The sequence below is a fragment of the Dendrobates tinctorius genome, unplaced genomic scaffold (genome assembly GCF_039654945.1).
Source record: "Dendrobates tinctorius isolate UK_male_01 unplaced genomic scaffold, ASM3965494v1 ptg000060l, whole genome shotgun sequence".
NCBI lineage: Eukaryota > Metazoa > Chordata > Amphibia > Anura > Dendrobatidae > Dendrobates > Dendrobates tinctorius.
This window is the reverse complement of record NW_027361728.1, coordinates 90,673,548-90,689,995: the sequence shown is the minus strand read 5'-3', so window position 1 is coordinate 90,689,995 and position 16,448 is coordinate 90,673,548. Positions and strand designations below refer to the sequence as shown.

At 52.5% G+C, this 16,448-nt stretch overlaps 1 protein-coding gene across 1 annotated transcript in view; it reads left to right on the top strand.

Moving 5' to 3' along the window:
* Positions 1-2,081: 2,081 nt before the first annotated feature.
* Positions 2,082-16,448, top strand: part of LOC141092828 (phospholipid scramblase 2-like) — a 102,863-nt gene continuing 88,496 nt past the window's right edge. Inside the window, exons 1-2 of the mRNA XM_073579153.1 lie at positions 2,082-2,210; positions 2,324-2,468. Of these exons, the coding sequence (XP_073435254.1) occupies positions 2,082-2,210; positions 2,324-2,468 (274 nt within the window). The remainder of the gene's footprint in view (positions 2,211-2,323; positions 2,469-16,448) is intronic.

Here is a 16,448-nt window from a genome sequence, read left to right as displayed (position 1 = left end):
TACGCAGCAGTCTCAGCTGTTTGATCCCGGGTGGGCATTACCACCGCAAATTTTGTGAAATGGTCTACCATCACTAGGCAGTGGTCATAGCCTTGATGAGCGGGCCTGATCGTTAAATAATCAACAGTCAATAGTTCCAGGGGAGCGGAAGTTACTATCGTCTGCATAGGAGCTCGTTGTTCTGGGGACGGCCAACTCACAGGCCCGACAGACTCTACAAGCTTTCTCAACTGCTGCTCTCAGCCGTGGGTGGTAAACGAACCATTGGAGCCACTAAAACATTTTTTCAAGGCCAAAGTGAGCTCCTTTCTCATGAGCTTTGGTGGCCAGCGTAGGCAGTACTGTCTCTGGCATCACCACCTGCCAGGAAGCTCCCAGTTCTCCCCGGAGTTGTACCTTCTGGTATATCAGTCCATTTCTCTTCTGAAGACGCTCCCACTGATGGAGGATCTTCAATGCTTCTGGGATCAAAGCACTTGGCTGCTCTGGACTAGGCAGCACCCCCACTGTCACCCAGTGCCTGGACAAAGCGAGTTCACGGTCCTCATCCCGAGATCTTCCGAAAACTCTTTCATGGCGGAGAGCCTGTATTTGGTCCAGAGTTGCTGCCAATGTCCTAGCGGTCCTTCAAAATCGGGGAACCTCTTCTCCCTCCAGCAATTCATCCCTACTCTTCCCCGGTGGCGAGTGTCTTGCTTTGGCCAGAGCATTATTGTGTGTGTTCTCTGCTCCCCTCCTGTAGGCGATTTGGTACTGGAAACTTTGCCATCCGGGCCACCCAGGTTCTCCAGGTGCGCCAACGGCTTATTATCGGTCCGTACCAGCACCTCTGAGCCAGACAGGTATTCTGCGAATCTCTCCATCATAGCCCACACCAATGCCAGCAACTCCAGCTTGAAGGAGCTTTAATTGTCTGGGTTGCGCTCAGAATCGTGGAGGGACCGACTAGCATAGGCAATCACCCTCTCTCTCCCATCCTGCACCTGCGACAACACCACTCCAAGTTTGTGCAAGTTGCTGTCAGTGTGGAGAATGAACGGTACAGAGAAGTCCGCATAAGCCAGTACCAGGGCCTCGGTTAGTGCTTTTTTAGCTCACCTAACGCCTTCTCCTACCTTTCTTCCCAGTGAACGGATCGACCCTTGGCAGTCGGGGGTACTCCCTTCAGAAGTTCAAGCAACGGTTGCACCACCCAAGTAAAGTTCTTCACGAAGCGACGGTAATATCCCTTTAGCCCCAGGAATGCAAGTACTGTACATCCTTTACACTCTCCGGAGTTGGCAAATCTCTGATCACCGCAATCTTCTCCTGTAATGGCCTCACTTCCTCGGCAGAAACGATATGACCCTACTTGATCTGAGTCCGGAACAGGTGACATTTTTGGGGTTTCACTTTCAGCCCATACTTCTGTAGATGGCTCACTACCTGCTCAAGTCTCTGTAGATGATCTTCAAACGAGGCAGCATACACAATGATGTCGTGAGCCCTCGCGGGCAGGGTCCTCTCTCCTCCTGTACCAGTTATGACTTGTATTGTTTAAGATTATTGTACTTGTTTTTATGTATACCCCTCCTCACATGTAAAGCGCCATGGAATAAATGGCGCTATAACAATAAATAATAATAATAATAATGTCATCCAAGTAGATAAGGGTGGCCTCAAAGTTCAAGTCGCCCAGACACCTCTCCATCAGCCGCTGGACGTATCGGGGGCATCGGGAATTCAAAGAGGCTCATGGGGAGTATGAAGGCTGTTTTCGCCCAATCCTTTTCTCCTTTTCTGAAATGGGCACTTGCCAGTAGCCACTTGGCAGATCCAGCATGGATAAAAGCTTGGCTTTCCCCAATGCAGACAGAGACTCCTCAATCCGGGGCAGAGGGTATGAATCACATACAGTACAGGCGTTAAGCTTACAGTAGTCCACACAGAACCTCAAGGTTGCATTCTTTTTCAGCACTAGTACAATGGGGGCCATCCACAGACTCTGGCTTTCCCTAATGACACCCCCCTGCAACATCTGACCGAGCATTTCTCTTATTTCTTGGTACAACTGAGGGGGGATCTGCTGGTAAAGATCTCAAATGGGCGCTGTCTCCCCCATAGGAATTTCATGGGTAATTGCCGTGGTGCAGCCAAAGTCATCTTCGTGGCTTGAAAAAACGGATCAGTACTGCCCCAGCAACGCCTCTACCAGATGCACTTGGGTGGACGTGAGTTCGGACAGTTCAGCACGCATCTGTTCTAAGATGCGCCAACCCTCCTGGATATATTGAGGTTCAGCCATCAGGGAGGTGGTGACTTTCACCGACCATGGGTCTTCCAGGCTCACTGCTTGCTGTATGTCCTGGGGCAGTATGACTTCTTCAGGCATGCTCACTACTCGAGCTACTTCACCTCTGCATGGGACGACAATCTGATGATCAACGAGGTTCACACAACTCACCAGTACTGTTCCCTCTCGCACCAAGGCAAGTGTCCGGGCCACAAATAGTCCCGCAGGCAGTTGTTGGACTGCCGGAGGTTCTAATTGGACTTCCACCCCCTCTGGTGGAGCATGGGCTCGGACGGATAGAGTCAACACAGTCTGTCCGGGTGGTAGGGTGAGTTGCGCAGATACCGATACACCATTTTCCCCAGTGTTTCCCCTTGACAGGAGACTTCCTTCATCTGGGCTGTTACAGAACCCCCCAGCACCCCGATTTGGAGATGCATGTATGATAGGTGTAATGTGAGATGTATGCCCTTAATGCAGCAACTGACCGGCTGCGACCCCCTGTGCAGAGGTAAATGAGATATCCCACTTCTGACCTCCCCCCACCTTTGTAAATCCCACGGCTATTGTAATGTACGTCTGGCATCTTAATTGGAGCCTGTTATCTACTGGCCTGACACACATTGATTGTCCTGCCCTCTGTATGTATATATATTCTGAGACCAATGAGTAAAATGCTGTCACACTGGAAATACGTGGAGAAGCAGTGATCTTTTATATGTTCCCATGTTACAAAGCATTTCGAGCCAGCGCCCTTCATTCAGAAGTGAGGAAAAGCAGAGTGGACCTCCTGAGAAATGGGCTGGTAATGTAAAGAGGTATTACAGCACAGAAGACCCCGTTACACTGGTGGCAGACAGCGGGATATGATACCCCGTCTATAGGAGTAAAGGACTGAATGGAAAACAACTACCAGAAGTTAAAGAGGAATACATTAAAAGACCTGGTGGAAGCTCGAGGGTTAATCGCCAGCAACAAAACAAAAGCGGATTTGATAGCAGCCATCATGGAACACGACAGTGCAGCGCCTCCCAATGTGAATGTGAAGGAGACTGAATTCCAGAGGGAGGTAAAGAGCAGACTGGCGTTCTATGGCCCAAACACTGCAGTAGAGATCGTACGAGAGGTGATGGCTGATGTGCGTACTGATCTGAAGGAAAAGATGTTAGAGCGGACCAGGATAGAGCTAGCGAAGATGGAGATGGCAGAGAGGAGAGTCAGTGAGCAGGGGGAGCTCTGACCTCCGCCCAGGTACCGTCAGCAGTAAGCCACAAAAAAATCCAGTATAATAGCTTCCGACAGTTGGGGGAGGCAGAGGAAGACATTGATGGCTTTCTGCAGGACTTTGAGCGGCAGTGTGCCCTTCATCAAGTGAAGCTGGAGGATTGGATTCAGGTTCTGGCCAGCAAGCTGACAGGCTGGGCAGCGGACGCCTATCGCACAGTACCTGATGAGAACTGTATAGACTATGAGCAGGTCAAAGAAGTGATCTTGGCCCGGTATGCGCTGACACCAGAGGCATACTGCCAAAAGTTCTGCGGACTTATAAAACAGGTAAGGCTGGTTTCACATTAGCGCTTTTTAAGCGCATGCACGGCCGGGGTAGCTCCGCCCCCGAGCCGGCTCTCTGCCCGGCGTGCCCGCCCCTTACTTGTAGCGCCGCCTCCTAGCGCACAGCAGCGCTTGCGATCGGCGCACCCTATCTTTAGCATAGGGTGCGCAGATCGTGCGCAGGCCGTGAGCTAGTTGCGCTTTCACCTGCGCTGCGCACTTTTGACGGTGCGCCGTGCGCGCCAAAATCCGAAAAGTTGGATTTTGGCGCGCACGGCGCACCGTCAAAAGTGCGCAGCGCAGATCAAAGCGCAACTAGCGCACGGCCTGCGCACGATCTGCGCACCCTATGCTAAAGATAGGGTGCGCCGATCGCAGGCGCCGCTGTGCGCTAGGAGGCGGCGCTACAAGCAAGGGGCGGGCACGCCGGGCAGAGAGCCGTCTCGGGGGCGGAGCTACCCCCGGCCGTGCGTGCGCTTAAAAAGCGCTAATGTGAAACCAGCCTAACAGACACCCACGCTGAATGGGCCTGTAAACTACGGCAGTCACTGCTACAGTGGGTACAAGGAAGCCAAGCAACCACTAAGGAGGACATCCTCCAGCTCTTCTTGTTAGAGCGATTCTTTACTGGACTAAACCCCGAGACACAAGAATGGCTTCGGGACAGACGGCCAATGACTCTTGAGGAGGCCGCTCGTCTGGCCGATGAACATCATGATGCCAGGAGGTCTCAGTTGTCAGGATCAAAGACTGTCACTAGGGGCCCTCCCATGGGTCTGGAGGCCCCTAAGCCACAGAGGATTGTCGGGAGACCAGCTAAAACCCAGCTTACCAGAGTCTCCCTGGGGTGCGGTGCCACACCTGCCATCAGCTGGGCCACCTGCAAAGACAATGTCCCTGTTAGGCGTCGGATTCCTGACGCTGCACAGCGAGAATCCAGAGCCAGACATCCGGTGGTCCCCCATTCCGCTCCGACCGCGCGGACTCCTGCTCAGCAATCACGGCGAGCCAGGCATTCTGCCCAGACTCGTTCTGTGAGCCTGGATGTTGCTGCCACCTCTGGTGCAGCAATGGTAGCACAGCCTGCTCTGCAGAGAACCGCTCCAGAGGCTAAGTCCTCGTGCCGTGCTACTGGGCATGCCCGCAACTTGTCCTCTCAGTGGAGAGCAGGGGTCACATGTCCAGGTCCTGCGTCGGATCTGATTGGTTCTTCCCAGGTTACTGGAAGGTCCCGGAAGCGCATGGCTATAAAAAGCCCGCATGGCGGCTCGGCCATGCGCTAGTGTAGACCTACTATGCTATGTGTGAATGGTGATGGATGCATGTTCTGGTGGATGACTTATTATGAAACTCCTACCCTCTGATATTACGAGTGGTGACAGAGTGTGTATAGTCAGCTCCAGGTAGTGGCTAGCTATTTGCCACTGTGCTACCGCACCTAGCACTTGCGCCCGTCGGTGTCCGCCTGTCGGCACCGTCGTCTAGCGGCGTGAGTTACCGCCGCGCCTGCGCTTAGCAGTTCTGCCGCGCTGCGCTTAGCAGTCCACTGGCATTCGCGGTTGCGATGCCCCCGCTGGTTACCTTGTGCGTTTAACAAGGCCAGCGTTTCTGCATTTATTTGTTAAAAGGTTTTCTGTGCGTGAACAGAGCCGGCCTTAGCTGCTCGGGTGACGTTAACCCGAGCGCACTACTTCACTCATTGGAGTATCTGCCATTGTCCAGCAGCGGTCTTGTCATCTACCGCACGGTGGACCCCGGGTGGCGAACGCACCTGGTATTATTTTTATTAGGTGCGTTCCGCCGACCATAACATTACACTAGCGCCAGGGTCTGGCTGGTAATGGCAGACCTGCAGCAGCTGCAGCGATACATCCGGCAGCTGGAGAGCAGGTTGGCGGCTATCGAGAGCGCCGACTCAGCTGCGAATGCTGCACTAGCTGCTGCCCAGACAGTCGCAGAGGCTGTCACACGTGTGCCCACAATCTCGCCCACGCCGACAATCTCTTGCCTCCCGCTCCCCGACAAGTTTTGCACGGTTCCCTACAGAGCGGGCTAAGGTGGGGTTTATTGTCTCCTTGTTGTCTGGCCGGGCATTACAGTGGGCCACGCCACTGTGGGAGCGTGGTGATCCCGTGGTTCAGGGTCCTGCTCAGTTCCTTGCGGCCCTGAAGCAGGTCTTTTTGGGACGATACCGCACGATACCTCACTCCAACTACTATCCCTAACACAGGGCTCACTCTCGGTTAGCCACTATGCGGTCCGGTTCCGGACACTGGCTTCCGAGATAGAGTGGCCGGACAAAGCATTAGTCCCGGTGTTTTGGAGTGGGTTAGCTGAGCACGTGAAAGATGCTTTAGCCACTAGAGAAGTTCCCACAAGTCTGGAGGAATTGATTGCAGTTTCCACCCGCATTGACCTCCGGTTCACAGAGCGCGGGTTGGAACGTGCACAACCCAGACGAAGGGTTAATTTGGCTCCCACATTCTCCGAGCCGCTAACTTATCCGGCTCAGGAGCTTTCGCCCTCCGAACCCATGGAGGTGTCTCGCACCGGCTCTAAGCCACGGCCGATGCAAAGCTCGGTACGTTGTTATCAGTGCCGCCAGGTTGGTCACCCGGCCAGCACGTGTCCTCTGCGGGCGAAAAAATGCCCACGACTAGTGGCCGTAGGTGGTGGGCAGTCCAATATGAAACCCTTCTCATCCAAACCAGTATTCCGGGGTATCTTAGACAGTCGGTCTTCCACTTGGGAGGCAGAGGTTACCGTGGATTCTGGGGCCGAGGGGAATTTTATGTCCTCTATCTTCGCCCAGAAACACGCTATCCCCCTGGTATTATTACCACAGCCTCTGACCATCAGGGTGGTTAACGGTGCCCCGTTACCCTCTCAGGTGACCCATCAGACAACTCCACTCGGGCTCTCTATCTCACCCTCTCATCGTGAGATTCTGTCCCTGCTCATTCTGCCAGATGGCATCGACCAGGTGCTTCTGGGAGTTCCCTGGCTCCGTTGCCATTCCCCTCACATTGATTGGGCTTTGGGGAATATACTGGGATGGAGCAAGGACTGTGAGGGAAGGTGCCTGAGGGGCAGTGTTCAGGCGGCTTCCACTGAAGTGCCTGCGGATCTCTCCGCGCTCCCCAAACCCTACCACCAGTATGCGGACGTCTTCTCTAAGAAGTCTGCGGAGACGCTCCCGCCGCAACGTCCCTATGATTGCCCGATTGATCTCCTGCCAGGCACAGAACCTCCCCGAGGCTGTGTGTATCCTTTATCACTCCCTGAGACAGAGGCTATGTCTCAATATATCCGGGAGAACCTGGCTAGGGGTTTTATCAGAAAATCGGTGTCACCGGCTGGCGCAGGGTTCTTCTTCGTACAGAAGAAGAACGGAGAGTTACGTCCCTGCATTGACTACAGAGGTCTCAATGCTATCACGGTTAAAAACAAATACCCTCTACCGTTGATCTCTGAGTTATTTGACAGGTTGCGGGGGGCCCGGATCTTTACAAAATTAGATCTGCGGGGGGCATACAACCTGATCCGCATTCGCGAAGGAGACGAATGGAAGACAGCTTTTAATACCAGGGATGGCCATTATGAATACCTGGTTATGCCCTTTGGCCTTTGTAATGCGCCAGCTGTCTTCCAAGATTTTGTCAACGACGTCTTCCGCGACATGCTCTCTACATCGGTGGTGGTCTATCTGGATGACATACTCATCTTTTCGCCAGATTTGGCCACCCACCGGAAAGACGTCTGCAGGGTCTTCGACCGTCTGCGGGCGAACTCTCTATTTGCCAAGCTGGAGAAGTGTCAGTTTGAGCAAGAGTCCTTGCCGTTCCTGGGCTATATCATCTCGGCCCAGGGGCTGGCCATGGATCCTGCCAAACTACAAGCGGTAATGGACTGGCAGGAACCCCATTCCCTCAAAGCGGTGCAGCGCTTTTTGGGGTTCGTGAATTACTACCGCCAGTTTATACCACATTTTTCCACACTGGTGGCTCCTTTGGTTGCTCTCACCAAGAAAGGAGCTAACCCCAATGCTTGGTCGGAACAGGTCTCCAAGGCTTTCTCGGCTATAAAATCGCATTTTGCCGGCGCTCCCATATTACATCATCCCGATGTGAATAAACCGTTTATTCTGGAGGTAGATGCCTCTTCCGTCGGTGCAGGAGCAGTCCTTTTCCAGAAGGACGCTCAAGGTCGGAAGCATCCATGCTTCTTCTTCTCAAAGACCTTCTCACCGGCGGAGAAGAATTAATCCATCGGTGACAGGGAGCTACTAGCCATGAAGTTGGCCTTTTCAGAGTGGAGACATCTCCTGGAGGGGGCTCGGTTTCCCTTCCAGGTATACACAGACCATAAAAATCTGGTCTATTTGCAGACGGCCCAGCGCCTGAACTCCCGTCAGGCTAGGTGGTCGCTTTTCTTTTCTCGCTTCCGCTTCACCCTGCACTATCTCTCAGGAGAAAAGAACGTCCGTGCGGATGCTCTCTCCCACTCGGTGGTTTCAGCGGAGGAAGGAGAGGCTGAGCCTCGGTTAATTCTCCCGCCGGAGAGTTTTACGACCGTGGCTCCAGTCGCTCTCGAGTCAGTGCCACCAGGCAAGACCTTGGTGCCTCCTCAGCTACGGCCAGAGGTCCTCGCCTGGGCACATGCCTCCAGGGTGGGTGGTCATTTTGGCAATAAACGGACCACTGAACTCCTGGCAAGGTCATACTGGTGGCCACATATGGCTCAAGATGTTAAGGAGTACGTGCAAGCATGTGTCTCGAGTGCTCGGAACAGACCCTCTAGACAGAGGTCGGCAGGGCTGTTGTATCCCCTGCCAGTGGCGGATAGACCTTGGGAGATGGTTGGCATGGACGTCGTGGTTGGCCTGCCCAAGTCTGGTGGCAGTACGGTCATCTGGGTGGTCACCGACCATTTTTCCAAAATGGTGCATCTGGTGCCACTCGCACGGTTGCCTTCCGCTCGTGGTCTTGCCACTTTGTTCATAAAGCACGTATTCTGGTTACATGGTATGCCGGACAAAATCGTGAGTGACCGAGGCCCCCAGTTCGCGTCTCGGTTCTGGAGGGAGCTCTGCAGCTTACTTAGCATCGAGCTCAATCTGTCCTCCGCTTACCATCCCGAGACGAACGGCTTGGTCGAGAGAGCCAATCAGACCTTGGTCACCTACCTACAGCATTTTGTATCTGCCAGACAGGATGACTGGGCATCCTTGCTACCTTGGGCTGAATTTGCCCTAAACAATGCAGTGGCTGATTCCATGGGTCAGACGCCTTTCCTCCTAAATTACGGCCAACATCCTTGCGTCCCTGTCCCGATGCCAGTGTCCTCTGCTGACTCCAGGGTGGCAGACTGGGCAGTGGAGGCACGGGACATTTGGGACCGCACTCAGGATGCTATCCGTGCCTCTAAGGAAAGGATGAGGGCGTCCGCCGACACGCATCGGCGACCCGCTCCAAGCTTCTCCCCTGGCGACATGGTGTGGCTCTCCACCCGAAATATCAAACTACGGGACCAGTCCCCCAAGTTCGCGCCGCGATATATTGGACCATTCAAGGTCCTTGAGCGACTTAGCTCGGTGGGCTACCGCCTGGCTCTTCCTCCACATTTAGCCATTTCAGATGTGTTCCATGTGTCCCTCCTCAAACCAGTTCACATGGCCCGGTTTTCCGAGTCATCGGCCGGGTCGTCAGACTTGTCATCTGACGAGTTTGAGGTTAATGCCATCGTGGGGCGCAGGTTTGTGCGTGGCAAAAAGTTCTATTTGGTGGATTGGAAGGGTCACGGTCCCGAGGCTCGGACCCGGTGGAAAACATCCACGCACCGCTTCTAATCGCGGCCTTTGAGCGCAGTGAGGCAGAGAGCCTTAGGAGGGGGGGTAATTTAGGCGTCGGATTCCTGACACTGCACAGCGGGAATCCAGAGCCAGACATCCGGTGGTCCCCCATTCTGCTCCAACCGCTTGGACTCCTGCTCAGCAATCACGGCGAGCCAGGCATTCTGCCCAGACTCGTTCTGTGAGCCTGGATGTTGCTGCCACCTCTGGTGCAGCAATGGTAGCGCAACCTGCTCTGCAGAGAACCGCTCCAGAGGCTAAGTCCTCGTGCCGTGCTACTGGGCATGCCCGCAACTTGTCCTCTCAGTGGAGAGCAGGGGTCACATGTCCAGGTCCTGCGTCGGATCTGATTGGTTCTTCCCAGGTTACTGGAAGGTCCCGGAAACGCATGGCTATAAAAAGCCCGCATGGCGGCTCGGCCATGCGCTAGTGTAGACCTACTATGCTATGTGTGAATGGTGATGGATGCATGTTCTGGTGGATGACTTATTATGAAACTCCTACCCTCTGATATTACGAGTGGTGACAGAGTGTGTACAGTCAGCTCCAGGTAGTGGCTAGCTATTTGCCACTGTGCTACCGCACCTAGCACTAGCACCCGTCGGTGTCCGCCTGTCGGCACCGTCGTCTAGCCTGCGCTTAGCAGTTCTGCCGCGCTGCGCTTAGCAGTCCACTGGCGTTCGCGGTTGCGATGCCCCCGCTGGTTACCTTGTGCGTTTAACAAGGCCAGCGTTTCTGTATTTATTTGTTAAAAGGTTTTCTGTGCGTGAACAGAGCCGGCCTTAGCTGCTCGGGTGACGTTAACCCGAGCGCACTACTTCACTCATTGGAGTATCTGCCATTGTCCAGCAGCGGTCTTGTCATCTACCGCGCGGTGGACCCCGGGCGGCGAACGCACCTGGTATTATTTTTATTAGGTGCATTCCACCGACCATAACAGTCACAACCGGACTCAGCGTACCCAGTGGCCAAAGGCGGGAACGGCTACCATCAACTGGGCCACTGTACACTACTACCAGGGCGAAGCTGACTCGGCATCGGGGGCTATGACTAATCTAGGGATGAAAGAGATGGAGGAAGTGCTGCATGAAGTAGACCGAGTGCAGGCAGCCCGGGCAGATAATCGACAACAGCATCGACAGGTGGTGTGGGTTAATGGGAAATGTATGCAGGGACTAAGAGATTCCTGAGCAACTTTGACTCTTGTGAAGCCTCATCTCGTCCGGGACAAGAGAAGACGGACCGGACAGTGGCCGTCCGTGTAGCAGGGGGGAGCCATACATTGACAGCCCACTGCCAGGATTCACCTGAACTGGGGAGTCGGGGATGGCCTTGTTGAGGTCGGCCTAATGGAGGATTTGTCTGCAGACGTCTTGCTGGGAAATGACTTGGGGCCCATGTTGTCTGCATTCTTGGTCGCCCCTCTGGCTGAGACCTATCCTGTGACCACCCGGAGACAAGCTCGAGCTGCGGAGGCGGAATCACACATATCCCCATAGCCAGACACATTTCTTGGGCCACCCCAGCTGAATTTAAAAGGGAGGTACTTGAGGATCCCTCATTACAAGGGTATCGTGAGAAGGCACAGGAGGGGAGAGGAGTACTGGAAGGGGAACAGTTTGTATGGCATCAGGGACTCCTCTACCGGGTTACAGAGCAGCACCACACAGGGACGATCCCCACTATAAAACGACAGCTGGTAGTTCCCAAGAAGTATAGGCAGGAGCTACTGCGAATCTCTCATGACATACCCTTGGCCGGGCACCTCGGCATCAGTTGCACCAGGCATCGTCTGACACAAAACTTCTTTTGGCCGGCGGTAACCTATGATGTTCATCAGTACTGCCAGACCTGTGACAGTTGCCAGCGCTTTGGCAAGAGGGGAGATCACTGCAAGGCCAAACTACACCCCCTCCCTATTGTGGAGGAGCTATTTAGCCGAGTAACGGTTGATCTGATAGGGCCGTTAGCCAAACCCAGTCCGTCAGGGAAAAAGTGTATATTGACAGTGGTAGATTATGCCACACGGTATCCAGAGGCGATTGCATTACCTAACATACTGGCAGAGACAGTGGCGGCTGCCCTGCTCCAGATTTTCTCACGGGTTGGATTTTCCAGGGAGGTTATCTCGGACCAGAGTACCCAGTTTACAGCAGTGGTGACCAACCAACTGTGGAAGCTGTGCGGCGTAAAGTCCATTAGAAGCACCCCGTACCACCCGCAAACCAATGGGTTGTGTGAACGTTTTAGCGGAACATTAAAACAACTCATTGGGACATTTACCAGGACCTACAGGGACTGGGAGAAATTCTTGCCACACCTCCTGTTTGCCTATCTGGAGGTGCCCCAAGCATCCACGGGGTTCTCCCCGTTCGAACTGTTATACGGGAGGCAGGTAAGGGGACCCCTAGACTTAGTGCGAGGACACTGGAAGGGAACCATAGAAGGGATACCTATTGTGCCCTATGTGCTGGAATTCTGGGATCACCTACAGGAGCTGACTCAGGCTGTACATGGGAACATGCAGGCGGCCCAACGGCGCCAGCGCATATGGTACGATCGGAGGGCCAGAGAACGCACCACTGAGATAGGACAGAAGGTCCTGGTGTTAGGACCAACTAGGCAGAACAAGTTCAAAGCTGCATGGCAGGGGCCCTACCAGGTAGTGAGGAAAATAGACGACACCACCTACAGTGTCGCCGATTGTGACGACCCCAGGGTTATACGCATGTTCCTACTGGGAGCACCCTTAAGAGGTAGTGGCCATCTGTGCATCAGAAGCAGAGGATTTAGCAGGACTCCCCTTGTTTGATGTCTTAGGGGAGTGGACTCAGTCTAAAACATGGGACCAGGTACACTTGGGAGAAAACCTAGGGCCCCGGGAGAGACAGCAAGCGGAGGCGTTGTTGCGGCAGCGACAGAGGATGTTTTCAAAGAGACCGGGGTACACCCGCCTGGCACAACACAAGGTTGAGACCCAGGATCAGACCCCCCTGAGACAACCCCCCTTCTGCATTTCTGAGTCTGTACGAGAAGAGATGCGACAAGAGATACAAGAGATGTTGCGTTTAGGGGTCATTGAAGAGTCAGATAGTCCCTGGGCATCCCACGAAGTGATAGTGCCCAAGAAGGATGGGACTACCCAGTTTTGTGTAGACTATCGCAAGCTAAATGAGAAAATGGTGACGGATGCATATCCCATGCCGCGTGTGGATGAGTTGTTAGACCGGCTGGTGGGGGCAAAGTATTTGACCACCATCGATCTATGCAAAGGCTATTGGCAGATCCCCCTAAGTCCTGACGCTATTCCCAAGTCTGCATTTGTCACCTCGTTTGGCTTATTCCAGTTTCGAGTTATGCCATTCGGGATGAAGAATGCCCCTGCGACCTTCCAGAGGCTGGCTGACCGGCTTCTTGATGGTCTCCAGGACTATGCTTGTGCCTACCTGGATGACATCACCATCTACAGCGCGACAGGGGATGAGCATCTAAATCACCTAGAGACAGTATTGGACAGGATCCACAAGGCCGGAATCACCTTGAACCCCAATAAGTGTCACGTGGGCAAAGCAGAGGTTCAGAATTTAGGACATTGGGTAGGAAGTGGGAAACAGCGACCAGGACCAGAACCAGCCAAGATTGAAGCCATAGCCAAATGGGCCCACCCCACGCACTTAAACCCAGGTCATGGCGTTTCTAGGGACAGCAGGGTATTATAGGAAATTCGTCCCCAATTACAGCAGCGTAGCCAAGCCCCTCACTGATCTGACCCGTAAAAACCTCCGCCAGGTAACCTGGACCCCTGAGTGTGAGGAAGCCTTCCACCAGCTAAAGGGCGCCCTCACAAATACCCCAGTATTAGCCGCACCCGATCCAACTGAACGTTTCCTTGTTCACACAGATGCTTCTATGTTTGGTTTGGGGGCAGTGCTGAGCCAAGTCGGGCCGGACGGTCAAGACCACCCGGTAGCTTACCTGAGTCGGAAACTATTGCCCCGCGAAGTAAACTATGCGGCCATCGAGAACGAGTGCCTGGCAGTAGTATGGGCACTCAAGAAGTTACAGCCATATTTGTATAGACTACAGTTTTCCCTCCTAACGGACCATAATCCCCTAGTGTGGCTTAATCGGGTCTCTGGAGACAACGCCAGATTATTGCGGTGGAGTTTAGCTCTACAACCTCTAGACTTCACCATCCACTACAGACCCGGCAAACAAAATGGTAACGCCGATGGACTAAGTCGACAAACGGAACTTGCACCAACCCCATAGACTTCGGTCATCCCCAAGCCAATCCATTAAGGATCAGACTGTGTATGCCGATTGCGTCGCTGAAAAGGGGGAGCCGTGTTACAGAACCCCCAGCACCCCGAATAGGAGATACATGTATGATAGGTGTAATGTGAGATGTATGCCCTTAATGCAGCAACCGACCAGCTGTGACCCCCTGAGCAGAGGTAAACGAGATATCCCACTTCTGACCTCCCCCCACCTTTGTAAATCCCACAGTAAATGATCGAGGGTCGCCGGCCATCTGCGGCTATTGTAATGTATGTCTGGTGTCTTAATTGGAGCCTGTTATCTGCTGGCCCGCCACATATTGATTGTCCTGTCCTCTGTATGTATATATATTCTGAGACTGGTGAGTAAAATGTTGTCACACTGGAAATACGTGGAGAAGCAGTGATATTTTATATGTTCCCATGTTACAAAGCCTTTCGAGTCAGCGCCCTTCATTCAGAAATGAAGAAAAGCAAAGTGGACCTCCTGAGAAACGGGGTGGTAATGTAAAGAGGTATTACAGCACAGAAGACCCCATTACATGGGCTATACGAATCAACTGTTGAAACACCTGCCGCTGGGGTGTGTGCGAGCTCCACTGACTTAAAGACAAGTGTGAAGGCTCCATCACTCAGCAACTTTCCAAACTCTTTCAGGATATTCATCACTAATGTTACAGTGTGACCATGGCCAGCCTCTCCCTGAGTCAATACGATACCCCTCCGTCCGAGATCCTTCCCACACAGGGAGATCTGCATCCATGCCACCCCTGCGACCGGGATGGGCAGGTGATTTGCAGCCATCAACTCTACTATCGGGCCCCATTCGGGTCTGAGGGTTTCTGGGAAGTGCCGGCAGTAATACGCTTCTGGCATCATGCTCACTTGCGACCCGGTACCCACCAAGCACCGCACGGCCCGACCATTGAATTCAGCCCATACCAGCGGACACATAGAAACTAGATTCGTGGGACTTTCACTACTCCTTCCTTTCCATTCTGGCTCCGGGCGACGTCCCCCAAGCTCGTGTTTCAAGAACTATATGCAGGTCAATCCATAAATCACACTCATGCCTGCCCATCTAAGCCAACGTGGGTCTTCACATATTGGAGGATCAGGGAGGCATTGAATGGGGATCATTTTTGCCAGATCGGTTTCTTGCTCTCCTTTATCCCTCACAGGCATCGAGCAGGGCAAACAAGGGCGGCGAAGTTGCCGCTGTCACCGAATGTATTGCCAAAGTTATGGGAATAAGCATTGGAAGGTCTCCGCATCATGGTTATACAGAAGAGGTTCACAGTTGTCTCTCATCATCCGAGTTATCACAGTCATGTTTATCATCAGACGAAACACCAATACCTGGTAGACATAAAAGGACAGGCCACAGCAAAAGAACCCTAGGTGTTGTCCACCAAGAACCCAGGGTAGCATCCTACAGCATCAATACATGACTCATCTTGCTGATTCAGAAACTTTGACACCTGTTTTGCCACCTTAGTCTGAGGTAGCAGCTGGAAGACCAAAAGTGCTTGCTGAGAGTGAGTCAACCTGCTGTGGGCATGGCCCACGGCAGCTGCTTATAGTTGGAATAATTACAGTGATAATTTTATCAATATGCTAATAGAATTTTAAGCAAAATTGCAGCAATCAGATGGCATGTCTTTATAACTGAGTCCCACATGGGAGCTTAGTGCTCAGCTTGGACAGAAAGATTGTAGCACCAATTTTGCATCTCGTGATACCATGTTTTGTGGTGTGGTCCATTAGTTACTTACATGTCCACGGAAACAAGGTATCATGTGAGAGTTGACAAGGAGCAAATTTTTTAATCTGGTTCAAATAAAAAAGATGGTTAAGACATTTGGTATTTGGATTCAAGGTTTTGCTATGTTGGCTTATTTACTTTGCCAGCATTTTTCCGAAAAAGGTTCAGAACTTTTAGTCTATCTCAAAATATCATTCTTGACTCTCACAAGATTCACGGAGGTGCGGCTTGGTGGCGCTATGAAGAGGAATTTCTTGCAAAATAGAAAAACAGAAAAAACACAGCACACAATGAGGAGGGAGGTGCACAAGTCGGGTATCCAGCCAACTAACAATGTAGTACAAAAACTTGGCACTCAAAAGAAAAATTGATTTGACAATTCCTTTATTGTAAAAGGCATCCAGTTAAATATACTTCTTTTACTTCTTTAAACGTTTTCGGTCATACAATTGACCTTCATCAGAAACAGAATTTTTTCACAGTTGGTTTTAACTGAGAGGAACTGTAATGGAAAATTCCATATATTATTATTCAAGAACCGCTTTCATAAGTAGGCACTATTCAGTACTGGGTATATTAATTAATAATGTGGAGAAACAGACATCTGGGAAGCAGCAGCTGCTGAGGATGAAAGGACACCATTCATGTAGGAAATCACCAGACCCACGGGTTTGACACCTTGGGTTATACAGGGACCGGTAGATCCAATAATTGGTGTGGGTGTCCAGA